General features: G+C 43.6%; 1 protein-coding gene across 3 annotated transcripts in view; it reads right to left on the reverse strand.

Moving 5' to 3' along the window:
* LRRK2 (leucine rich repeat kinase 2) overlaps positions 1-27,361 on the reverse strand; it is a 220,063-nt gene that overhangs the window by 112,384 nt on the left and 80,318 nt on the right. For all 3 annotated transcript variants that reach the window (XM_077264815.1, XM_077264816.1, XM_077264814.1), the window contains exons 21-27: positions 11,970-12,140; positions 10,924-11,039; positions 7,936-7,999; positions 7,613-7,830; positions 7,150-7,400; positions 3,417-3,565; positions 2,247-2,340 (exon numbers count right to left, since the gene is read on the reverse strand). In XM_077264815.1, coding sequence (XP_077120930.1) covers positions 2,247-2,340; positions 3,417-3,565; positions 7,150-7,400; positions 7,613-7,830; positions 7,936-7,999; positions 10,924-11,039; positions 11,970-12,140 — 1,063 coding nt within the window. The remainder of the gene's footprint in view (positions 1-2,246; positions 2,341-3,416; positions 3,566-7,149; positions 7,401-7,612; positions 7,831-7,935; positions 8,000-10,923; positions 11,040-11,969; positions 12,141-27,361) is intronic.

The following is a 27,361-nucleotide window of genomic DNA, read 5'->3' on the forward strand; positions in this document are numbered from 1 at the left end:
CTGCGGGTTCCGTAGAGGGATCCTTGATGACACAGGTTTGGTTTATAGCTCTAATGAGATTCTGAACCATATCCCTCATGGTGGCGATTTGGTTAGAATCCAGCTCCGAAAAATCCTCCGAGGGCGCATCAGAGAACGCCTCGCCTGACTCAGGGGAGGAGGATCGGGAGGACGCCGACCGCAGAGGAGGACCGTGTGGCGAGAAGGAGCGAGAAGAGGACTCAGACCGTCGTTCCTGTCTGGACCTTTTCGGCTTATCAAGGAGGTCTCGGACGGAGGCTCCTGCGACCCGCTGGCTACTGCGAGGGTCTGCAGAGGTAATCGATCCAGCACGGACACCAAAGTTTGAGACACCCATGTTAGATCGGCCACCGACTGTGACAGAGAGGAGGCCCAGCCTGGGATGGGGGTATCACTCTCGGGCGGATCGGCCGAGGGATCCTGGGCGGTGGGGACAATCGGGTTGCTGCAGGCCTGACAGAGCGGAGAGGACTGACCTGTGGGAAGTTTGCTGTTACAGGACGAACATGCAAAGTACTTGACTAAGGCAGAAGAGGAAGAAGTAGGAGGATGAGAGTGGCCCCCTTTAGAGTTAGACATTTTGAAGAGGTCCCTGAAGAAAATGTCAGCGGGTTATGGGACAGTGGGGCAGAGGGGGGTGTCAGTCTGCAATGCAGAGCTACTCACGGCAGACGAGAAAACGGATACCAGGTGGAGGAAGCTGTCCAGCTTGCGGTGGATCTCCGGAGAGAAGACGAGCCCCTGCTGCAATCCGCGCAGATGGTGACCGCTGAAGGGGGTCAGGTCAGGAATGTGCGCTCTGTGGGTTAGAATACAGCTGAGAATGTGCCGGCAGCGGCATAGAGGAAGGGGCGGAGTCAGCCGAGATGGCGCCGGACAGAGATGGTCGGGCGGGAGAAAGCCCGCCAGATGAAAACGGAAGTGGGCGGAGCGCGGCACCGGAAGTAGGCCCCGGGAAAAGCCGGGGCCTAAATTAGAAGCCGGCGACCGCTGGAGGTAAACAGCGGTGCGGGCGCTGCCCGGCTGAGAGGCGTGGCAGCCGCCGCATAGAAAGGGAAGTGCTGCCGCAGGCAGTAGGCTCCGGGAAAAGCCGGGGCCTATATTAGAAGCCGGCGGATGCTGGAGAGGACCGCGGGCCGCGAGTCAGCTCCGAAAGGTACGGCGCCGGGGAAAACGGCGCGGCTGCCTGTAGGGGGCCGCGCCACAGAGAGAAAAGATGCGGCCGCTAAAATGCGGCCGCCGAGCAGCGCGAACGGTCATCAGGGCCCCGCGCAAACGATAGGACTGTCGCCCAGACTGCTGCGGGGGTCTGCCAGAAAAAGGTGCAGCCGCAGTATAGAAGTGCGGCCGCAGTAATAGCAGTGCGGCTGCCTGTAAGGCGCAGCGCCGCAAGAGTAAAGATGCGGCCGCAGGAAAGGAAGGGAGTCCGCAGAGGCCCCCTAAGGGGAAACTGATAGGGGGAAAAAATACTCACCTAACATCCCACACCGTCCGGTACTAACCTTAAAACGTGGAAAGTATTAGACGTCCGTGGAGCTGGACGTCCTCTTCTCCTCCAACCGACAGGCTCTGGTGGGCGAGTGGGTGAGGGACGGAGCCAGGACCGGACTTCTGAGCACGCTTGTGTGCTAGGCTCTTGGTCCTGGAGAGGGATCTATGAGGATACGGGGTGGCAGTACACGCCGTACTCATAGTCCGCCTTGTGGGAACACAGGTGTGACTGTTCACCCTGTATCCCATCCGGAAAAAAACCTGAAAAGAAACGACGCACATTGAGGTAGATAAGGGTCTAATGAAAGACCCGTGTCCACCTCCTACTGACACTAAGCTAAAACTGAAGAGTATAATGGCAGTCGGTGGGGTGTACACTACAGAGGAGGAGCTAACTTTTTATTTGCATAGTGTCAGCCTCCTAGTGGCAGCAGCATACACCCCCATGGTTCCTGTGTCCCCCAATGAGAGGCGATAAAGAAATATACTTTAAGCCTCTGCTGAGACTCTTGCACTAAGATGCTGCATATTCTGTAACTTTTCCTTCATGGTTATTAGTTAGTTTCAGTGCCAGTGAATAACTAATACTGTAGTAAGCATAGCAATATAACATTTTTAGTGGACTATTGAAGAATAAGGTGCCATTCTACATGAATAATGACAACACCTTCATTTATCTTTTCATTAATTAGTTTATTTTAAAAGATAATTGCAAAAGAAAGGGGTGTACTTACTATGAGAGGTGAAGAATTTCTTTCGGGAAATTTGTAAATTTATTATGGGGCAGCCTTAAAGTTGTTAATTTTGAAGGAATATTGGGCAACGATGCTGAAAATAATAACAAAACACTGTTACATTATGTACTATGAATATTTGGTACATTACCAATGGCTTTTTATCATGGTATATAACAATATTCACCACCAGACATAAAATACTTCTACTAGTCATTATGCAAGTGATAAAAAGTGCCTAGTTGTCAGAGAGAACCTCCACACCCCGTAGAAAAAGCTGATGTGACTTATTATGGTTTTAGTGCTATGTTATTAACAGAGGCAGGGGCAATGCTTCAATTTATCGTAGTGCAGCTTGGTCTTTCCAGGCACTCATCACCTGTGGTACTACACAAAATGGAATAAAAAAGCTGCATGTGTAAAGAAAAAACATCTTAAAGAGAATCAGTCAACAGTTTTTGCTATGTAACCAGAAGACAGCAGGAGATAGGAACTGAAACACAAATTTCTACGATGTGTCACTTTTTTGGCTGTGTACGGTTTACTTGCAATGAAGGTTTTAACACTAGGACATTATCACTGCGGGACTACAGCAGCTTGTGAGCACAGGTCCGAGCACTTTGTCTTTAGGGTCTCATTTCCTACATTATGCTGCTCTCTGATGTCATAGAGGAAGTGGATATCACCAACCATTCCCATTATATTTAGGTGTATCTATATACATGGCCCACCCTGTAGATTACTGGAATAAAGGAAGCAACATGGACCCAATGTAGCAACGCTGATAAAGTCCATGTGTGGCTGTTTCTAGACCTGCTGTTCTGTCGTTCTGTCCATTAAAAGGCTTTACGCAAAAACAAAGCACATTTTATTTAATAGATTTCGGCATAAAAAGAAGTTCCACAATTGGTTGTGTTAAAATATGATTTTGAGCAGAACATGATCTGATTGTGATCAGTAACTTTTCCGTATGAGACATATCTAACAAGAATTAAATTGATGGCTTGTGAAGTCATTTAAATATAGCACAAGACCACTGATATAAGGAGAGCGGCATAATGCGGCACTTTCCACATGCCACGTTAAGTAACCCATAATGTTAGCATTCTGTGATTTGCTCAGAATTTGGAGAAAATTACACAATGTATGCATTAGAACGTGTTCACTCACCTAATTGGTTCATCGCGGCACAAAACACCTCTAGCTTAACACAGTTATTCAGGATATTAGGCCCAAGTGCCGAAATCATGTTCTTGTTCACATTCAGTGTCCTGAGCTCAGGCAGGCATAGCGGTACGTGAATTTGGGAAATACTGTTACTGTACAAAGAGAAACGTTCTTTCAATGCTTGTAAAATCAGCAATACATACACAAAACAGCTTATCTGTACAAATAAAGAATTTAAAATATAATTATTAAAACATAAAATACTTGGTTCAGAATAAAGCCAGGTGGTATTGTTAACCCCTAAACAACAAGGCGATTTTGTTTAGGTTATTCCTCCCCTTTATCTTTATAACTTTATTTTTCAGTTAGCGTAGCCATGTAAGGGCTCCACTTATGTGAGACGAGTTGCAGTTTTGAATGACACTATTCATTTTGCCATTTATTGCAAAAATTAGGAAAAATATCCAAGTGCACTAAAACGGTGAGAAAAAAACACCCCGCAATTACGCCCTGTATTTTGCTTTTAGGCTACGTTCACATTTGCGGCCAGCGCCGCAGCGTCGGGCGCCGCAGCGGCGCCGCATGCGTCATGCGCCCCTATATTTAACATGGGGGCGCATGGACATGCGGCGCACTTGCGTTTTGCGCCGCATGCGTCGCTGCGGCGCCCGCGTCGGGGCGCAGAGGACGCAGCAAGTTGCATTTTTGCTGCGTCCAAATTCAATGAAAAAAACGACGCATGCGGCGCAAAACGCAGCGTTGTGCATGTGTTTTGCTGCGTTTTTGTTTGCGTTGTGCGCTGCGGCGCCGACGCTGCGGCGCACAACGCAAATGTGAACGTAGCCTTACAGTGTTCATTGTGCAACCAAATAATCTGGCAACATGATTTTCCAGGTCAGTCCGAATATGATGATGCCAAACAAAAGGTTTTTTATATTTTGGTGGTTAAAAAGATATCAGAACTTTGTAAAAAAATAAAAATAAAATTTGTTTGTGACGCATTTTTCTTAGACCCAAAACTGTTTTAATTATTCAGTCCTTGGACCCATAGGAGGACTTATTTTTTTGAACATCTAGCTGTACTTTTCACTGTTACCGTTTGTGGCAACATACTAAGTTTTGATCACTTTCTCTTGCATTTTTGGGTGGAAATGTGGTGCGCCATTCACCTTATGGGATAAATACCTTTATATTTTATTAATTCAGTTTGCGCAATTTTGCACACAACGATATAAATATGTTCATTTTTTATATTTTGCCATGCTCATTTTCTGCTGTTTTTATGTAATGCTCTTAGCAATGTGAAGCCGCTAAAAGGAGAAAGACATCACAAGCAGGGGACTTCAATGGAATCTGTCAGGTTTTTGCTTTGCAAACTGAAGACAGCAGGAGAAAGAGGCTGAGACACAGAATTCAAGGATGTGTCACTTGTTAAAGTGTGTACTGTAGTTTACTAACTGTGAAGGATTTATCACTAAGACATTAAAGGGAATCTGTCACCCCAAAAATCGTATATGAGATAAGGCCACCGGCATCAGGGGCTTATCTACAGCATTCTGTAATGCTGTAGATAAGCCCCCGATGTATCCTGAAAGATGAGAAAATGAGGTTAGATTATACTCACCCAGGGGCGTCGCGGTCCGGTCTGGCGCCTCCCATCTTCTTACGCTGACGTCCTCTTCTTGTCTTCCTGCCGTGGCTCTGGCGCAGGCATCCTTGTCTGCCCTGTTGAGGGAGAGCAAAGTACTGCAGTGCGCATGCACCGGGAAAGGTCAGAGAGGCCCAGCGCCTGCGCACTGCAGTACTTTGCTCTGCCCTCAACAGGACAGACAAGGATGCCTGCGCCGGAGCCACGGCAGGAAGACAAGAAGAGGACATTATCGTATGAAGATGGGAGGCGCCGGACCGCGACGCCCATCGGACCTGGACCGCCCCTGGGTGAGTATAATCTAACCTGTTTTCTCATCTTTCAGGATACATCGGGGGCTTATTTACAACATTACAGAATGCTGTAGATAAGCCCCTGATGCCGGTGGCCGCAGCTCATATATACGATTTTTGGGGTGACAGATTCCCTTTAACATTGCCAGACTAGTCCAGCAAGAAACCAGCTATCTATGGACTTTGTAGATACAGAACCTGAAGTGGGAGGGGTTAGCTTTCTCAGCTCTGCTTCATTCTAAATCGAACAGCTCTGATTGTAACAGAAGAGACGCACCCAGTAATCTAAGGGATACATCGTTGGATTCAGCTTGTCTTTACCTACATCATGCTGCTCTTAGAGGAGATAGCAAAAACCTGCTGACATATCCTTTAATACTTTACAGGGTAAGGGGACAGCAGTTTTATGTCACTGATCTATTACATTGCTGCCATTAGATAGGCGCAAGAGCAATCTGAAAAGGCTCTACTACAACCCACAATGGCACCTAAAATAAAACAGATACACACAAGACATATACAAGGGCCACTTGAAATTTTAGGGTTTGTTTTAAGCAGTAGAATATATATTACCCTAAAATGTAATGAAAAGTAAGAAATAAATTCCAAACGGAGAAAATTGATTAAAAACATCCACAATTCTAACATTGTTTTTTGGAAATTATCTTCTTAGCACCGATAGGCTCGTAAAAGTTAACCAGGACAGAACAATTATGGAGGCAACAAATTTATTTTTTTTATATATATATTTTATAGCTTTTAAAAAAAATTCCGGATGTTGTAAAATAAACCTTGGGTTTCTGTAATTGTTTTTCTTTTATTAAGACTCTTTTTTTTTATCAATGGAGATTCATGAGAGCTTGTTAATCTGTACTGAGCTGTGATTTTTATTGATACCGTTTTTAGGATGCATATGACTTTTGAATTTTTATTTATTACAGTGGGATTACTTGGCTCCTGTAAGGACCTAAATTTTTGATTTAGGCCCCTTTCACATATCACTTTTTTGCTATCAGTCACAATCCGTCGAATTTCGAAAAAAACGAATCCAGTGACTGATGCCGCTGGATCTGTTTTTTTTCTCATAGACTTGTATTAGCGATGGATGGCCTCACGTTTCATCCATCGTTCGCAGGATCCGTCGAAAATGGTTTGTCTGGCGGCCGGTGACAACGGATAAAGTAACGTTTTTTGTGTACATTGAAAAATCGGACAGCGACGGATCCATCGCCATCCGTCGTTTCCTCGAATGGAAGCCTATGGGCGACGGATTCTGGTTTTTATTAACTGAGCATGCTCCGATTTATTTAGCCAGATCCGCTAGTCGGATCCGTCGAAAAAATAAATCCGTCGCATCAGTTTTTCGATGGCAAAAAACTGATGTGTTAAAGGGGCCTTAGAGAGGTGGTTGTCTATGCACATAACTCTCAATTATAGTTTATATGAGTTATTGAAGGCTAGATTATCATCAAAACCCAATGCTCTTTAATTGAGACACCCACATGCATTTGGAGGATCCCCATTCAACAAATAAGTTGAAAGTTGACTTTTCACATACAGTATTACAGATTTTGAGATCTCTCAGATTTAATTCCCTTTTAAGCTTAATGCAGCCATTTAGACTGGTGTGAACTTGTCATCAGTGACATTTTGTAAACCTTGTGTTTCACTGTTCATAGGTTATGCCTCGATACAAAAAATGTTGAGCACCCTTGGTCTAGAATGATAACACATTGCATACACAAAAACAATTATATGACAGAATTTCTCCACACTACATCGGAAGATACCTTACCCTTCAAGGATTAATTCTTCTAGTTTCTGTGTGATATTTCCAATACATTCAGGAATTTCTTTCAGCTGATTGTATGACAGATTAAGATGCTTCAATGTTAGGCATATCGTGTTTGCTTGCAAATCTAACAAGGGTCCAATTTCATTTCTTGATATATCAAGGAATGAGATACTACTCATTTCCAAAATAGCAGCAGGGAACGTTTTGAAGTTGTTATTGCGCAAATCAAGATAAGTCAAAGATTTGAAAACCTGGATAAAACAACAAATTTATTTATCCAATTTATCATTTCTTCTGGAACTGGTTAACAGTTTACAATGAACTGGTTTACAGCTACACAAATGTTCACATACTCATCCCCCTAAAATTTCCAGACACTGAATATCTGACATGGAATTAGGATTCCTGCAGCTATATACGGTACTTCAACTAATTTTTAGAATTCAAACAAATCTCAACTTACATCACAGAGCGATTTAGGAATAGATGTTAAAGTATTCTGTTGGAGCTCTAATTTCTCAAGACGTTCCAAGTGAATGGTCAATTGGGACTTTTTATTTATTAAATCTATGCTTTCCAGATCATTTGCCGACAGGTCTAACGATCGAATATGTTCTTTTTCAGTCAAGGAAGAGGTGCTATCGGTTCGCTTCATGTGCAGTGAAAAAAGTGCTTTACCCACTTAAAGAAAACAAACACTATTTTAAAGACATATAAATAAAGTTCTTTTAACACTATGATTGCAAAAGAGCGGAGATTTTCATGCTGCCAGTCTCACAAACTTACAAGGATATTCAATTTGAGGAAAATCTTTTCTGCGACGTAAATTAGGTTCATCCCCAAATCCGCCCTATTGAACAAACAAAAAAAACTAACAAAATTAATAAAAAAAATTAAACATACATTTTTTTTAATTTACTTTTCCTTAAGACCAAGTTTACAGCTAGCATATGTTTACTTTTTCAGTTTTTTTTTTTGCGCTGTACAAGTAACAGTTCTAAGTAAATAGGAACTTTAAAAATCCCATTGCACACAACGAACTTGAAACCTGGGAATTTTGTAGCGTTTGTTCCATTTAATGTTCAAAATGCAGGAAGGCCACACTATCGGGCTGATGTTGCTGCTTGAGTTCACTGATTAAAAACATGCAGCGCTAAAAACAAAAGCCAAAATTTATGATTGGATTTTAAATTGATGCATCTAACTCTAGGAGGTCAGAATGCCCCGGTTTTATACCCTAGTAAGAGTAAAAGCCTACTACTTGGCATGAGACTTCTGCACCAAGGAGCATCTAGTACTTGAGAGGCAGAAAAAAAAATTGAGCAAAAATGTCAATGTCCCTCATACAATAAAAACAAGTGCTGCATTAAGCATTTAGACACGACTGCATTCAGGCCATTAGCATGGAAATCTGTGACTGCTAGGGGGACTAAAAAATAAGTGAAAGTTAATAATCCATATCCAAATAACAGAAAATATGAATTATTGCCTGTCACCAGCTTTTGTGTGTCTCCTGCCAAGTCCCCATCTGCAGTTACCCCTATAATAAATATTTTGGTACACATTTACCTTTTGCCCATTGTAGCACAGCGGTGTCCACACTGTGCAGTGATGAGGCAGTGACCCAGCAAAGATCAAAGTAAACGTAGTTTTAATGTCCAAAAACAAAACAACGGTATCCTCCAGATCACAGCCGGTAAACAAGACTGTCTGTAAATGCACCCGGTTACCGAGGGGGACTGCACCGCCGTGTATCCTGAGGGGTGCCAGGCCTTTTGGCTTTGCTTAGGTTCTGTGTTGCTTCCCACAGATCGATCTCTACAGAGCCTTCTGCTCTGCACGGTTGCAAAACCAATCTGGCACACCCCTCTGCTGCAGGGTTTTGTTTGTTTGTTTTTTTACAAGGAACCTGTGGCCATAGACCACATGGAAAAAACCCGGTAGGGAAGAAAATAGACAGCCCCACTACCTTTCTGTAGTCGTTTAAAAAATAAAAGCCCATGGCAGGTTTTCCTAAATCTGCCTTGGACAAATAGCTTGCCCAAGACTTATATTCACTTTTATTCTGCGCTGCAATGCACTCCCACGGCCTCAATATGCATGTGTGCGCATCCTGGGGGACACATAGCGACCCTCGCATATGACCAGGGTCACTGCCTCATACTATTTACAACAATCTGTTCATTTCTGTGTTGGAAATTCAGTTGCCAATCAGTGAATAATACCAAAAAATCTTTGTCTGGTACAAGAACACACAAAGACGGAAACTCGACTGACTACATTATAGTCAATTGAATCCCTTGGGCACAGCCGATGTCTGTAATGAGACGGATCCGGCACTACTATAGTTTGTGTTGTTCTGCTCCTATAACAGAACAGAACAATGTAAGAGAAGGACGCCGATGTGAACAGGAGAACCCCCTTTCTCTGTATAAAAAGCAGAATTTCACTTGGTGAGTATGCCGCAGTCACTGTTGTTATTATGGGGTGGGGCACTGCCAGGCTTTGTTGCAGTCACTGTAATTATTGGTGGGTTGCCTATTTTTAGGCAATATTTCAAAGATTTGCCACTATCATTTTTACTATAGAGAGTGGGGGTGGAGAGAGCTCATCGCTGTTGCTAAACATGGTGAACATGTAAAAGGCTGTCCATACACATGGTGAATGTGTGCATTCATGCATATATTGAATGTGTGTATGAGTGCATCACTGTATGAGGGGAGTATGTAGGACTGCATCCATGTATATTGTAACAATTTATATGAGTACATGACTGTATGTGGTGAGTACGCTGCAAACCCCCTTTGCAAACTAGGTTAACTATCAAAACTAGTAAACCTTTTGCTTTCGCAATGAACCAAAAATAACTTCAGCACAACTAATATATCAAGTGGTTTCTCCAAATTCAACAGCAAAATCTCAAGACTATTCAATCAATTAATAACAAGCATCTTTAGTGTGTCTTTTGGCTGTGATGACCTGTGCAAACATGTTGCATAGACAGACACCATCTTCTGGCAGTGTCTGGGCCGGTTTTAGACGAGGTGTAGACATGGGCAAAAATTAAAAGTGGGCCTCAAATTTTAACAGATTACACCATCACACAAACATTTTTTGTAGATTTTACAGAACAAAACAAGACCAAAAGTGACTAAGGACTTATTGTTTCTTTGTTCGGCTTTTTGGAGAACAATGTTGTTAGTGCCATTTACCTTTATTGTAGACAATACATGGAGCAGCAATCCTAGAGAAAGTCTGAAGATTAAGGGGTAGGACACTTCATTGTTATTTTAACAGCTCTGTTTGGGATATGATTTTGTAGCTCCTATGGACATACAAGAATTATAGGTTTTCCTTGTTAGCGTTGCTAGCCTCAGACTGGTGAACACAATCCTTAAAATGGCTGGGAGTGTAGGAGCATTTGACCTGACCTAGCCTCCTTCATTTAAAAAACATGTCACATGTGAAATCTGAATTTCAGCTGTAGTAGGCCGATGGACAGGTCTGGTCACCTGCTCCTCCAGCAGCCATTTTATGGACAGAAGCGCAGTCTGTGAGAAAAGCTATACTAATATGGGCTTGTCATGTTTATAAATTAGTACGTGCCACAAAATCATGTCCCCCAAAAATTTGCAAATATCAAGATAAAATGGATAACCCCTTGAAGTGTAACCATGTCTTATCAGGAGGTCAGGGAGAAATAGGGATCTAAAGACAAGCAATCAGTCTGAAAGTCAACTTTAACATGCCTTAACACCAAGTAACACATCATACCAAGGAGTTAGTCTGCCTCTGATCTGATGTCACATGATTCAGCTTTGAGTTTTCCTTATGAATATCAAGGCTGACAAATGAGTGCGGTTTTTTCACAGGATGTGTTCCTTCACTGCCTTTAAACATAAAATAAGAAGTAATCATTTAAATGATGATTAACAGGTAATGATTATCTTAGGCTCCTTTCACATTGCGTTTTTGCCCACGTTCATTGGTCCTGTCGGGGATTGATGAACAACAAAGGACGCGTTGACTGCCAGCACCATTATAGTCAAAGGCCTCATTGACATATACGCTCGAATCCCGTTTTGCGAGGGGGTTCAGGCGCAAGCCCCGACCACACAAGCAAAAGTGGGCAAAAACACAATGTGAAAGAAGTCTTAGAACAAGTAGAGGCACACATACTTTTCACAAACCCTTTATGATCTGAAAAAGACTTCAAGACAGCTTAGCACCACACATATAGTATACCAACCTATACAGTAAAAAGTGATACCCTGACACTAAGCTAAAGGTGCCCCTGAGCCATAGAAAGCAGTCAGCCCACACCATACACAGGCTATGTTAGGCTATGTTCGTATAGTCAATGGTGTCCTTCCAGTGCCATTTAAATCACTCATGTAACAGATTCATCCTCTGCATGAGGTTCCCAATTTCCCTTTTTTTCACTAGGGAATTATCAGGCAATTATAAATGCTGTAGTGGCCAATGTAAAAATGCAATTACTTTTTTTGGAAAGAAAATACATTCCCTTAAAGGCCCTCTCAGGTCCCTTTACATTTTTAGTATATACTTGAATTACCCATAAATTAAAATAAATAATAAATATTATAGGAAAATCCCCTATGGGCAAGAGAAAATACAATACCCATTTGTCAAATTATTCATTAATTTCCAGGAAAAATAACAGAGGAACAACAGCCCAAAGCATAGAAAAAGATGTTCTATATTTGTTACGTTATACAAGAGATATTTCCTAATACATAAGTTTTCATGAAAATTACCCAAGACACAAAACCAAAAAGCATTTGTGGAAAGTACATTACCTTCACTATCTATGTCATCACCGTTCGCAAATACATCATCAAAACCATCATGTGAGAAGGAATCGTCTTTATCAAGTAAGTCATGCACAGAACTTAAATCTCCTGAAGATCTGCAGCCATAGTGTTTGCTTTGGTAACGAAAAACCATTCTTGCCAAAATGGGCCCATAGTCTGAAAGAAATGTGAACGTTACATATAATCAATTCAAAACGCAGTAACAAAGTAACAAAGCCTTATTCTAGTAATTTTAATGAAATCTTCCAACAAATGTATGCATACTACAGACAGATATTCATACCCACTGTGAGCCCCATGGCTCTGGTGGTATATTTGGCACTCTGCGGAGTGTGTAATTTATTTTGTCAATACGGTAAATTAGTTCTGTTCGAGTAACATATGAAACCTCAACATTGCTATTTTCAAAGGGGCAGAGTAAATGCATTGAAATGGAATTTGAAAGATGACTTTCAAAATAGAGTATGTCCAGGTAAAGGCCAAAAGGTTTGGGGTCTTTGGATAGATAGTCTTCTAACCCTCAACCCTTAGGTATCACAGTAATTACATTTGGTTTCTGTTGTGTTCTTTTCTACTATATGTGTTCTGTTTTTCTTTTAGTTTCTTTCTTTTTTCTTTGTAGTGATGGAGACCTAGTACCAGCGTTGCTTTCACATTTTGCTTGGGTCTCTGAATCAGTCTAGATGTCTTTTTTAGCCCATATACATCTGCTCCATGTATATGTTCTCCCAGACTGTAACAATGTGACTTCTTTTTTTGTTGTATATATGACCACTTGTTTGATTAGTGTGACAGGGTCACTGGCACGGTATATGAGGGGAGATATGTGTCACGAAGATTGCTTTATTCCATGATCTAAACACCTATAAGTTTCTCTTCATCAAGCTATCCATCCATGTTGGGACAGATTTGTAGGAAAATAAGAGATGGGCTACTCACCATATCTCCACCTAAAGGGTGTGGCTGGGATGTTAAGTGTATGTGCACACGTTCAGGTTTTTTCGCGTTTGTTTCGCATTTTTTCACGATAAAAACGCTATAAAAACTCATTAAAACGCATACATTATGCATCCTATCATTTAAAATGCATTCTGCATGTTTTGTGCACATGGAGCGTTTTTTTTCCGCAAAAAAAAGAATCGCAGTAAAAAAAAGCAGCATGTTCATTAATTTTGCGTTTTTTTTGCGTTTTTACCGCTATTCTATGCATTGGGAAAAAAACACACAAAAAACGCGTCAAAAACGCGGTAAAAACGCATGCAGATTTCTCGCAGAAATGTCCAGTTTTTGTCAGGAAAATTTCTGCCAGAAATCCTGACGTGTGCACATAGCCTAAATGTAAGGCCACAATTTTTTTTTCTGTGTTGAGGTGTGGAGAGGAGAGACACCAGACGTGGCTCCATGTGGAGCTGAAGACACATGATCGTCTGAGCGGGCGAATCCCTCAGACATATGGACTTTGCTACATTATCTTTTTGTTTTGTCATTATGCCAGAAAGGCCATGTTTACTTTGCTGAACCCTGCTAAGGTTTATGCTGTTCCATAATAAACCAGCAGGTATTGTACCACAAGAAGCGTTCCTTCTGTCTACCTTTGGAAGCAGCTGAGTGAGTCAACCCCTCACATTAGATAACAGTTTTGTATTGTTTTATTGCTGTTTTCTCTATCGCTTCATTGGGGGACACAGGAAACCATGGGTGTATACTGCTGCCACTAGGAGGCTGCCACTATGCACAAAAAAAGTTAACACCTCCTCCGCAGTGTACTACCCACCGAGTGGCACAAGGTTAATCAGTTTTAGCTTAGTGTCAGTAGGAGGTGGACACATGTCTTTTACTATACCCATATCCACCTCTGTTTTGGGCGTTTTCCTGTAACATCTCCCTTTTTTATTTTTTAGATGGATCTTCTCCTTTACCTCTGGAGAGATACAGTGTGAACAGTCACAGAGACTATGAGTACGGCGTGTACAACCACCCTGTATTCTCATAGGTCTACCTGGCAGGAACCCAACCCCTAACACATGAAGAGTGTTTAGGTGATCCAAACTTTAGTCCTGGCCCCCGTCTCCTACCCACTCGCCCACCAGAGCCTGTAGGTTTCAGGAGGCATGGATATCCCTCAATCCAAGAGGCTCGGACATCTATCGATGGTCTTCAATGTAGAGGTACATCTCGTTTTTTCTCCCTCTCAGGTTCCTGTCCAGAGGTGTTGAGGAGGTTCAGGTAAGTTATCCCCGGGGTGAACAATTGGGAAGCCGACTTTCTCAGCCACAAGGGTCTCACAGTGGGAGAGTGGTCTTTACATAGGAAGTCTTCCATCAGATTTGCCTTCGATGGGGCACTCTGGATTGTAGACCTCATGGCATCCCGGCTGAACAGGAAGGTTCCATGGTTCATTTCCAGGTCCCGCGATCCTCTCATGGTGGACGCTGACACTCTTGCAATACCCTGGTCACAGTTTGTTCTTCCCTGTTTCCTCCCCTCCCACTTCTTCCAAGGCTGTTGAAGAAGACCAAGGCAGAAGGGATGTCAGTCATTCTGATAGCATCGGATTGGCCCAGGTGGTCTTGGTTCGTAGAGATTATTAATATTCTCGCGGAAGCTCCCAGTAAGACCAAATCTTCTGTCCCAAGGGCCGATCTGCCACCAGAATTCTTGCTCGCTCAATTTATTGGTGTGGCTGTTGTAACCGCAGTTTTAAGAGCCTCCAGGTTTTCAGATCAGGTGATTCAGACCATGATCCAGGCTAACAAGCCGTCGTTGTTCCGGGTCTATTATAGGACTTGGAAAGTCTACTTCAGCTGGTGTGAGCCTAATCACATCCCGTCTATGTCCTTTGCGCTCCCTTCCATTCTGGCGTTTCTCCAGGCGGGACTTAACGCTGATCTTGCTCTTAGTTAACTAAAGGGCAAGGTGTCAGCACTTCCTATTCTTTTTTTAAAAAAAATGTATCCTCCCGTTCTCAGGTCAGAACCTTTCTCCAAGGGTTAGCGCCCGCGGCTGCCCCGTACCAGACACCAGTGGAGCCCTGGGACCTCAATCTATTCCTGGAGGCCCTTAGGAGTTCTCCCTTTGAATCACTCCGAGAGGTCTCTCTTTCCATTCTGTCTTGGAACGTGGTGCTTCTTGTGGCCATCACCTCCATTAGGCGCGTCACGGAATTGGCTGCTCTTTCCTGTCACCCACTTTCCTGTCGCCTCCACGAGGACAAGGTGGTTTTGCGGTCTCTACCTCCTTTCCTTCCCAAGCTGTTGTCAGCCCTTCACCTAAATGAGGATATTGTCCTCGCTTCCTTTTGCCCGCATCCAACTTATCCTCTAGAGCAGGGGTGGGGAACCTCAGGCCCCAGGGCTATTTACAGCCCTTGATGACCTTTTATCAGGCTCTCGAGCAGATTCTCAGGGACCGCATCCTTGGGCAAGGATCTGTATTTTTTTTTTAATTCGTTTATTAGTTCAGAATAAAACAAACATTGCACACATTTGCAATTATCATCATTAATTATACCATGGAATACAAGTAGTTGCAGAATATCGTCATATCCAGAGGTTACAAAGGTAATGGACTGTGCATGTTAAATCATTAGTACCTTATAAAATACCTATTATACAACTTTAACCATTAATAGTGAGTCGCCGAAAGGAAAAAAACAGATTTAAATCCTGCTCTATAGGTGTTGCCCCCAAAAACCACAAGCCCACCTTCCTATTTAAATGTCCAGTCAGTGCAGACTATAGAGTACGATAAGAGGAATTCCATCCGCCCCATATCTTTTCGAATTTACCTGGACAACCTCTATTTTGATATATTGTACTTTCATATGGGACAATCGAATTCACCAGGTCAATCCAAACTCTAAGGGTCGCGGGGGGAGCCACCCATCCATCTCAACGCCAATACCTTCCGTGCCAAAAAGAGGGTCTCTCGGAGAAAGATCCCAGTATAATGATCCCAGGTCTCCATATCCCATACCCCGAATAAGCAGGTCAATGGCTCAAGCGGGACAGGGATCGACAGTAAAGACGTTAGTAATGTTGTGACCTCTTTCCAGTAATGAACTACAGGACACCTCCAAATCATATGGATAAAATCTGCATCATGCGCATGACACCGTAAGCAATCTGACGAGTGTAGGCGACCCATTTTAAAGAGTCGTGTCGGGGTCAAATAGGTCTGATATATAATATATAACTGGGTCATCCTATTATTGACTGAAGGAGAAACTTTAGTTGGAGATTCTAGAATATCTTCCCATTCCTCACCCAGTACATCGGGAAGAAGTTCCTCCCACTTCCCCTTGATAGAATTGATGACAGACCCATCTCCCACGGATAATAAATATGTATATAAAGAGGAAATGAGTCCTCGAGGACCCTGTGAGTTGAGGATGCCTATCAAAGGTAAAGATGAGATCGCCCGACCCGTACCTACATTTCGTATGTGCGATTGGAAAGCTGACCTTAGCTGTAAGTAACGGAAGAATTGAGATCTCGGGATGTTGTAATTATTCTGTAATTGTTCGAAGGTTACAAAAAACCCCTGGTCATGTATATCGCTCACCGAGAGAACACCACAGGAAATCCAGAAATCAGTGGATGGGTGATTTAGTAGTTCTGGGAGATAACTATTATTCCACAGTGGCATTTCGGCTATGACATCTACAAATTTAATAACTCTTAATTTGTCTCCATATTAATCTCGCCAGCCGGAGCAAAGGCAACAGACGACAAGCACTAACTTTCTCTATCTCCAAGAATCCCAGTGGGCAATCAATCTGGGCAGAATAAATTAAATGACTCTCGGAATTAGGTAGGGAGTTATTGGGCATCCATTTGCTTATCGCCCTAGCCTGCCCGGCAAGGTAGTATAGATAGAGGTCTGGTAGGGCCGCCCCACCCCCCTTTTTCGGTCTCTGTAGAGTAGATAGTTTAAGTTTGGGCCTGGTCTTCCCCCATATAAAGGATGTGATTAAGGAGTTTAAATTTGCAAAAAATGACTTGGGTATTGGTACAGCACTATGTTGAAAGCAGTAATTAAGTTTGAGAAGCAATATCATTTTAATTAGATTAATGCGGCCTGCAACAGAGAGGGGGAGTCTACTCCAGGTTATAAATTTAGATTTGACCAAATCCAGCAGTGGATAGATGTTAAGTTGTAGGTCTAACCGACTATATTGAGACATATGAATACCTAGATATTTGAAATTGGAGACCACAGGTAGCGACGAGAGAGTCCCAAGACAGGGTACTGAAGTACGAGATAGAGGCATCAGGGCAGATTTATCCCAATTTATATATAGACCGGAGAATTTACTAAATTTATCTATGGTCGCTATCACTTGTGGTAGTGTTTCTTCTATTTTATCCATAAATATTATCATGTCATCAGCATAAAGGCCAATGGTATCCACACGGTCCGCAATATTTATTCCCTTGATATCCGTGGTGGATCTTATGCATATTGCCAAAGCCTCTATCGCAAGGGCAAAGAGAGCCGGGGACAGAGGACATCCCTGACGGGTTCCCCTGTGTAAGGTAAAAGAATCAGAGATGGAGTTATTTACAATTACACGCGCCCTGGGATTCTTATACAGTGTGTCTATCCCCCTAATAAATTTCTCTCCAAAACCGTATTTCTGTAGACACGCAGAGAGCAAAGGCCACTCGAGAGAGTCGAACGCCTTGGCCGTATCTAACGATGCTAGTGCCCAATTATTATCCGGCTCTAGAGAGCTATATTGAATCACCGATTGGACCCGCCTGATATTGATAGAAGTACTTTTCCCAGGCATAAAGCCGGTTTGATCTGGGTGTATAAGGTCTAATATGACCGTATTTAGTCTAGTAGCCAATATTTTAGTGAAAATTTTGTAATCTACGTTTACCAGTGATATGGGGCGATACAATCCACATTCCAAAGGATCCTTCCTTTCTTTTTTAAGTACAATAATATTTGCATCATAAAATGTTTCAGGCATGGATTCTCCCTCCCATATACTCCGAAGTACCTTCAATAAAAGTGGCGCCAGGTGACCCCGATATTTCTTATACAGCTCAATAGGAAACACGTCAGGTCCAGGGGCCTTCCCGGTGGCCATGTCCATTATAGCTTGCTCCACTTCCTTTAGAGTAAACTCAGCCTCCATAAAGGCTTGCTGAGCTGGACTCAGTGAGGGGAATGTTATATCCGATAAACAGTCTACACATTCAGGAACACCAAAACCACTACCAGACCTGTATAAAAATTTATAGTAATCATGAAAACACTGGAGAATCTCCTTAGTAGAGGATACCAATGAACCATCAAGTGCCCGGATCTGTAATACTGTATTAGAGGTGTTATGTTGGCGTACTAAAAAAGCCAATAGTTTACTGGCCTGGTTCCCCAATTTGAAATAGGATTGACGGGTAAAGAATAATTTGCGTTTTGATTTAGTGTCTATATGTTGGGTATATAACCTTTGGGAAGTAAGCCATGCCACCGTTGCCACTAGTTTGATTGGTTACATAGGCGGCCTCGGATTCCTTCAGCCGTCACTCCATCTCGTCATCCTCTCCCGCCGTCATCCTTTTAATATAAGAAATTGTGGAAGACAGACATCCCCTTAGATATGCTTTTAGCGTATCCCAAAACAGACTAAGATTTGAGGGGTCTGAGTGGGTAAAGATAAAGCAGTTCAGCTGATCCACCGTTCTATCGCTAGACTCTATTAATTTCAACCAGAAGGGATTCAATTTCCAGGGTATAGTATTATTTGACTGACCGTATTTAAATTTAAGAATAACTGGACTGTGGTCCGATATCCCCCTATTGCCATGCTCAACACTATCCACCCATAATGCTAGGTCACTAGATCCAAATATATAGTCTATACGAGATAGAGACCGCCTAGTTGACGAGTGGCAAGTGTAATCCCTTATCTCAGGGTGACGTATTCTCCATAGTTCCAGCCATCCACTACCACTCATAAACAGTGCCAATTGAGAGGGGGATTGAGGAGGAGGCCCCCCAGACATCCAGTCATCCAGTCTCAATCTAAGGAATTATCCATGACTAAGTTAAAATCTCCCATACAAATAATACTAGCATCAGGATAATTTAGGGAGAATCCCATTGCCATGCGGAGAACCGATATATTAGCCGGGGGTGGGTTATAGACGCACAGTATCACGTATTCCCGCGTGTTAATAAAGGCATGTACAAAAACAAAGCGACCTTCGGGATCTCGTCGTGCCTCCCTGGCCTCCCATCTAACACTTCTATGGATTAGCAGAGAGACCCCTCTTGAATAACTGGTATGAAATGCGTGAAGGGACCACTGCACCCATGGCTTTTGTGTACATTTAGCTGTGTCTCTGGTCAGATGTGTCTCTACAAGTGCTACAACATGGGGATGATACCGTTTAATCTGTGAAAATACCTTGATTTTCTTACGGGGAGTCTTAATACCCCGTATATTCCACGTCATGCATACAAGCTCAGACCCCATATCTACACTTAAGAAAAGGAATAATATACACCATAACCCGTGTAGAGATCAGGGACACCACGCAGAGCACAGAATTATCAATGGCGACTAACAAACATATCCAACAATCAAAACTGGTGTAAAAACCCAAACAAAACAAAGCTTGAACAGTGGAGGAGTATAATCCTACACTCCTACAGTCAAATAGAAAGGGGATACCCTCACTGGAATCAGCGTTCGGTATTGTTGATAAGCTCAACACCTGTACGGAGAGCTCCATTTTGTGTTGCCATTAGATAAGGGAGATTGCTCAGGAGTCCGGCACATTACACACCTTGTATGTTCATAACCATTCGGTTACCTCCGCCGGATCTGTAAAAACCAAGGAAGAGCCATCATGGACAATGCGGAGTCGAGCTGGGTAAAGCATGGAATAAATGATGTTTTTATCCCTGAGCCGCTTCTTAACTTCCACAAATTGAACTCGCTGTTTTTGGAGCTCCATGGAGAAATCCGGGAAAATTGATATAGTAGTGTTGTTGAATTTAATAGGGCCCTTCTGCCAGGCGGAGTATCGCATCTCTGTCTCTGCAGTTAAGAAGACGCGCCAAAAAGGGCCATGGTGGAGTTCCGGGGGGAAGAGGCCTCGTTGGAACCCTATGGGCCCTCTCCACAGAAAATGTTGAGAAGAATCCATCTCCCAGGGAGGTTTTAAGCCAATCCTCTAGGAATTGCTCAGGTTGCTGACCCTCCGAGCGCTCCGGCAGGCCAATAATTTGAATGTTATTACGGCGCAGTCTGTTTTCCAGGTCGTTTGCTTTTTGTTTCCAGGCATTCACGGACCCGGCGGCTTTTGACAGTTTAGTTTCCATAGGGGTGATGGTGTCTTCTGAGACACTCTTGTTTCAACCTCCGAAATACGCCCTCTCATAGCTTGCATATCATGTCGTAAACAACCCACTTCAGTATGTACGTCTTCTATTTTCTCAGTAAGAGAAGATCTAGTGAGGTATATGGCCTGCATCAATTGCTCAGACGCTTGTTTAAGAGTCAGTTCGCCCTGTTCTCCCTCCTCATTACTGTCAGAAAGACGATTTTTGCGTTGGTTCTGCGTGGGATTATTTCTGAGAGTGCGTACATTATCAGAGGCGTCTTCCCTGGCATATTTCTTTAATTTATCAGCAGCCCCCGCTAATTTGGAATGCTGCATGGCGGTCAGCAGAAGGACCCTTCAGAATGATCACACGTATAGTTATAGCTGGTCTATTCTCCAACAGCTGACCCGGCAAAGTTAAACACTGGAATAGATCCTAGGAAGATCACCAGCCAGATAAGGGGGTTATCAGATATTCATAGAAGCAGCAACTCAGGATTCACCCAGGCACTACGCCCCAGAGCAGCCCACAGCTTCCACAGGCAGAACAGCAGGGAGGGAGGGGTTAATCCCTCTAAAGTTTATGGCACAGACAGGAGCTTGTCAGATAAGGGGGTTGCAGGGCCCAATCTTCCAGGGCACACACCGCACCACCCCTCTATTATTTCAGCGATGTGCTCACCTCCTGAGCTGTACCGCGGTCATGCTGTATAGCGCCGCTCTCCTTACTGCTGGAGAGCGCACTGCAGTGATGGCTGCCGTCTCCCCAGGTACCGCCCGCTGCCTCAGACCCAGCACCTGTATATCAGCGTTCCACAGCGCTCCCGCTTCAGTGCAGGTATCTGCCGCCTCCAGGGGAATGCACCCGGCTTAGGCAACCGCCGGCGCTGTGTCCTGCTTGCTGGAACACGCGCCCCAAAATGGCCGCAGCAGCACAGGGATTCTGCCGCCTGTCCAGGCCACTTCACCGCCCGACGTCTCAGGGCTCCGAAACTGCCACTTCCGGGGATCGCCGGTCTCCTGAGGTCCTAAGAGCACCGTTCCAGCCGGTGCAATCAGTGAGTCAGGGGGATTTATGGCAGGATTAGGATCAGGATGACCGGAGCTCTCACGACGTGCGTCCTCTCTCCTGTACTACATAGCCATGCCCCCAAGGATCTGTATTTTGATTGCCACCAGCTCATTATTTTTTTCTTGCTCTGTTAGCGCACACACACACACACACACACACACACACACACACACAGTGTTCACTACTGAACATTGAAGGGCATGCAATGAAAGATTACGTCCTGACACCAGTGCCAGAGTCAGGATATACTTTGTGGGCAGAGTTTGTACAGCCCCAGAAGGATGGTATAAATATCCAAATGGCCCTTCACAGAAAAGATTCCCCACCCCTGCTCTAGAGCATTCACTAAACAGGTTAGACCTGGTCAGGTCGGTGTGGGTCTATCTGGCTAGGACCGCCCCCGTTAGGAAGACACACTTTCTTTTTGTCATTCCTGAGGGTGCGCGTAGAGGCCTTCAAGGCCAAGATTGCTCGCTGGATCCGGATGGCAATTTTGGAGGCATACTGGGTAAAGAACAGAGCATCTCCCCCGGGATTAAGGCACACTCTACCCGGGCAGTGGGCATCCCCTGGGGGGTACACCATAGGGCATCTGCCCTGCAACTCTGCAAAGCGGCAACCTGGTCCTCCATCCACACGGTCGCCAAATTTTATAGGGTCCATATCTACGCTTCGGCGGATGCCAGCATAAGTAGACGGGTCTTGCAGGTGGCAGTGGTGTATTTTCCGACCTGAACGAAGTTTCTGCTGTTCCCTCCCGAAGCCCCCCGAAGAAGCCGGAATACGCGAAACGCGCGTCGGGGCTATGGATACATGCGTCTTTGATCATCGATCCACTGCTTTTTTCTCCCCACATGGGTAAGAACTATCAGAATCTTGCACTATGAGTGGCACTTTATATGTAGGGATAGTAGCAACACTTGTGCGCAGACATACATTATGCTAACCCCTTCATATGGAGATATTTTATAAATTAATGATGACTCCTATTGGAGACTAATTATAATGAAGTTTTGATACTATGTGCCCTCATTTGATGCTTTGATGGAATCAGATGGAGTTGTTGTGTATCTGACATTCCTCCCCTCTTTCACTTGTCCATATATTTGTATGTGTTAATTATAATTTATGTTTGTGAGTGAGTTATAAATAAAATCTATATTTTTTTACAATTTGCCTCACCACAGTTATTGAGAGCATTTTTGCTCCATTTTTCTCTGTAGGACTTATATATGCTTGGGAGCAGCCCTCACTGTCAGTAGTAGGTTCACTTTTGACAATATATGGGTGTATCCGCAATGTCAGTGTCATGTCGGACGCTATTCACACTAGGGCGTCCGACAGACAGCGGTAATTCCACTTACGTCCACTATACGCTCAGTGGCGCCGGCTAGACTTTATCCAGGTTGTCCAGCGTTAATCTGGCTGGTACTCGGGTTGAAGGCTGGGTCACTCCCACGGCCTTTAAATAGTCGTGCTGGATTTTGGGCGTCGCCGATTATAGCTTGTGCCTCGTGCCTAGTGTTTCCGGTCTGGAGTGGTGGTCTGGTAGAAGGAGTATCGTATCTGGTGGTGTATTATCCTTTGTTATATTTCTCCTTCCTATATTTGTATTTGTTTTGCCCTGAGCACATTATTGTGTTTTCCAGTTCGTCAGCGGTGTGTTGCGTTTTTAGTTTTCCCTGTCTGTGCTTTCTGTGGTAGTTGGTGTGTTATCTCTTCACTGGGTGGCGGGTGGCGGTTTCAGCATAGGGTTGAAACAGGAGTTAGGGCCAGGCCTGGTGGCCCAGACAAGCACACCATTAGTGTAAATTCTGGGAGAGGGACAGACAGGGTTTCCCCTAGTCTGAGGGTTATCGCAGGGTCCCGGGTAATCAGCCTAACTTACCTTGGCTTTCCGTGACAGTCAGTTTTCGTTAACTGTTCCACGCCCCAGTCCCGTTTTGGGTCGTCCCATGGTTTCCAGTGTCCCCCAATGAAGTGATAGAGAAAACAGGATTTTTGATTACTCACCGTAAAATCTGTTTCTCGGAGCATTCATTGGGGGACACAGCACATTCCCATGTTTTACTGTGATACATTGTTACAGTTTGAGTTGTGTTTGTTTCTTTTACATGATGCGTCTCCTACTGCTTTCTCACTAACTGATTAAACTAGTGCCAGTCGGTGGTGTGTACACTGCGAAGGAGGAGCTAATTTTTTTGTTCATAGCGTCAGCCTCCTAGTGGCAGTAGCATACACCCGTGGTTTCCTGTGACCCCAATGAAGGATCCGAGAAACAGATTTTACGGTGAATAACCATAGTTCCTGGTTTTTTTTCATCATCTTAACCCCTCTCTGACCTTAGACGTACTATCCAGTCGAGACTTAGACGTACTATCTGGGCCTATCTGACCCTCGACGGGATAGAACGTCATAGCTATCGCAGCTGACATCCGGCACTATGTGCCAGGAGCGGTCACGGACCGCCCCCGGCACATTAACCCCCAGCACACTGCGATCAAACATGATCGCAGTGTTCCGGCAGTATAGGGAAGCATTGCGCAGGGAGGGGGCTCCCTGCGAGCTTCACTGAGACCCTCGGAGCAACACGATGTGATCGCGTTGCTCCGAGGGTCTCCTACCTTCTCCCTGTAGGCCCCAGATCCAAAATGGCCGCGGGGCTGCATCCGGGTCCTGCAGGGAGGTGGCTTACCAGCGCCTGCTCAGAGCAGGCGCCGGCAAGCCTGCAGGAGTGCACGCCAGATCCCTGATCTAACACAGTGCACAGCAAAGTGTCAGATCAGCGATCTGTCACTTTACTGTGATGCCCCCCCTGGGGCAAAGTAAAAAAAAAAAATTGTGTAAAAAAAAAAAAATCCTAAATAAATGTAAAAAATATATACAGTTAGGTCCATATATATTTGGACAGAGACAACATTTTTCTAATTTTGGTTATAGACATTACCACAATGAATTTTAACCAAAACAATTCAGATGCAGTTGAAGTTCAGACTTTCAGCTTTCATTTGAGGGTATCCACATTAAAATTGGATGAAGGGTTAAGGAGTTTCAGCTACTTAACATGTGCCACCCTGTTTTTAAAGGGACCAAAAGTAATTGGACAGATTCAATAATTTTAAATGAAATGTTCATTTTTAATACTTGGTTGAAAACCCTTTGTTGGCAATGACTGCCTGAAGTCATGAACTCATGGACATCACCAGACGCTGTGTTTCCTCCTTTTTGATGCTCTGCCAGGCCTTCACTGCAGTGGTTTTCAGTTGCTGTTTGTTTGTGGACCTTTCTGTCTGATGTTTAGTCTTTAACAAGTGAAATGCTGCTCAATTGGGTTGAGATCAGGTGACTGACTTGGCCATTCAAGAATATTCCACTTCTTTGCTTTAATAAACTCCTGGGTTGCTTTGGCTTTATGTTTTGGGTCATTGTTGGGTCATTGTCCATCTGTAGTATGAAATGACGACCAATCAGTTTGGCTGCATTTGGCTGGATCTGAGCACACAGGATGTCTCTGAAGACCTCAGAATTCATTCGGCTGCTTCTATCCTGTGTCACATCATCAATAAACACTAGTGACCCAGTGCCACTGGCAGCCATGCATGCCCAAGCCATCACACTGCCTCCGCCGTGTTTTACAGATGATGTGGTATGCTTTGGATCATGAGCTGTACCACGCCTTCGCCATACTTTTCTCTTGCCATCATTCTGGTAGAGGTTGATCTTGGTTTCATCTGTCCAAAGAATGTTATTCCAGAACTGTGCTGGCTTTTTTAGATGTTTTTTAGCAAAGTCCAGTCTAGCCTTTTTATTCTTGATGTTTATGAGTGGCTTGCACCGTGCAGTGAACCCTCTGTATTTACTTTCATGCAGTCTTCTCTTTATGGTAGATTTGGATATAGATACGCCGACCTCCTGGAGAGTGTTGTTCACTTGGTTGGCTGTTGTGAAGGGGTTTCTCTTCACCATGGAGATTATTCTGTGATCATCCACCACTATTGTCTTCCGTGGGCGCCCAGGTCTTTTTGCATTGATGAGTTCACCAGTGCTTTCTTTCTTTCTCAGGATGTACCAAACTGTAGATTTTGCCACTCCTAATATTGTAGCAATTTCTCGGATGGGTTTTTTCTGTTTTCGCAGCTTAAGGATGGTTTGCTTCACCTGCATGGAGAGCTCCTTTGACTGCATGTTTACTTCACAGCAAAACCTTCCAAATGCAGCACCACACCTCAAATCAACTCCAGGCCTTTTATCTGCTTAATTAAGAATGACATAACGAAGGGATTGCCCACACCTGTCCATGAAATAGCCTTGGAGTCAATTGTCCAATTACTTTTGGTCCCTTTAAAAACAGGGTGGCACATGTTAAGTAGCTGAAACTCCTTAACCCTTCATCCAATTTTAATGTGGATACCCTCAAATGAAAGCTGAAAGTCTGAACTTCAACTGCATCTGAATTGTTTTGTTTAAAATTCATTGTGGTAATGTCCATAACCAAAATTAGAAAAATGTTGTCTCTGTCCAAATATATATGGACCTAACTGTATATATTGTTCCAATAAATGCATTCCTTTATCTAAAAAAAAAACCAAAAAAACAATAACAGTACACGTATTTAGTATTGCCGCGTCCGTAACGACCCAACCTATATAACTGTCCCACTAGTTAACCCCTTCAGTAAACATCGTTAAAAAAAAAAAAAAAAAAAAAAAAAAACGAGGCAAATAACAACGCTTTATTATCATACCGGCTTACAAAAAGTGGAATAGCACGCGATCAAAAAGACAGATATAAATAACCATGGTACCGCAAAAAACGAGCCGCCATACAGTGTCATCAGCGAAAAAATAAAAAAGTGATAGTCCTCAGAATAAAGCAATGCAAAAGTAATTATTTTTTCTATAAAATAGTTTTTATCGTATAAAAGCGCCAAAACATAAAAAAACTATATAAATGAGGTATCGCTGTAATTATACTGACCCGAAGAATAAAATTGCTTTATCCATTTTACCAAACGTGGAACGGTATAAACGCCCCCCCAAAAAAGACATTCATGAATAGCTGTTTTTTTGGTCATACTGCCTCACAAAAATCAGAATAAAAAGAGATCAAAAAAAGTCACGTGCCCGAAAATGTTACCAATAAAAACGTCAACTCGTCCCGCAAAAAACAAGACCTCACATGACTCTGTGGACCAAAATATGGAAAAATTATAGCTCTCAAAATGTGGTAATGCAAAAAAATATTTTTTGCAATAAAAAGCGTCTTTTAGTGTGTAACAGCTGCCAATCATAAAAATCCGCTAAAAAAAAACGCTATAAAAGTAAATCAAACCCCCCTTCATCACTCCCTTAGTTAGGGAAAAATAAAAAAAATTAAAAAAATGTATTTATTTCCATTTTCCCATTAGGGTTAGGGCTAGGGTTGGGGCTAGGGTTAGGCTTGGGGCTAGGGTTAGGCTTGGGGCTAGGGTTAGGGTCTGGATTACATTTACGGTTGGGATTAGGGGTGTGTCAGGGTTAGGGGTGTGGTTAGGGTTATGGTTGGGATTAGGGTAAGGGGTGTGTTGGAGTTAGGGGTTTAGTTAGGGTTGGGGTTAGGGGTCAGGTTGGGATTAGGGGTGTTTGGGTTAGGGTTTCAGTTAGAATTGGGGGGGTTTCCACTGTTTAGGCATATCAAGGCTCTCCAAACGCGACATGGCGTCTGATCTCAATTCCAGCCAATTCTGCTTGAAAAAGTAAAATAGTGCTCCTTCCATTCCAAGCTCTCCCGTGCGCCCAAACAGGGGTTTACCCCAACATATGGGGTATCAGCGTACTCAGGACAAATTGGACAACAGCTTCTGGGGTCCAATTTCTCTTGTTACCCTTGGGAAAATAAAAATTGGGGGGCTAAAAAAACATTTTTGTGGGACAAGAATGATTTTTTATTTTCACGGCTCTGCGTTATAAACTGTAGTGAAA

This window comes from Ranitomeya variabilis, chromosome 5, assembly GCF_051348905.1.
Source record: "Ranitomeya variabilis isolate aRanVar5 chromosome 5, aRanVar5.hap1, whole genome shotgun sequence".
Classification (NCBI taxonomy): Eukaryota; Metazoa; Chordata; class Amphibia; order Anura; family Dendrobatidae; genus Ranitomeya; species Ranitomeya variabilis.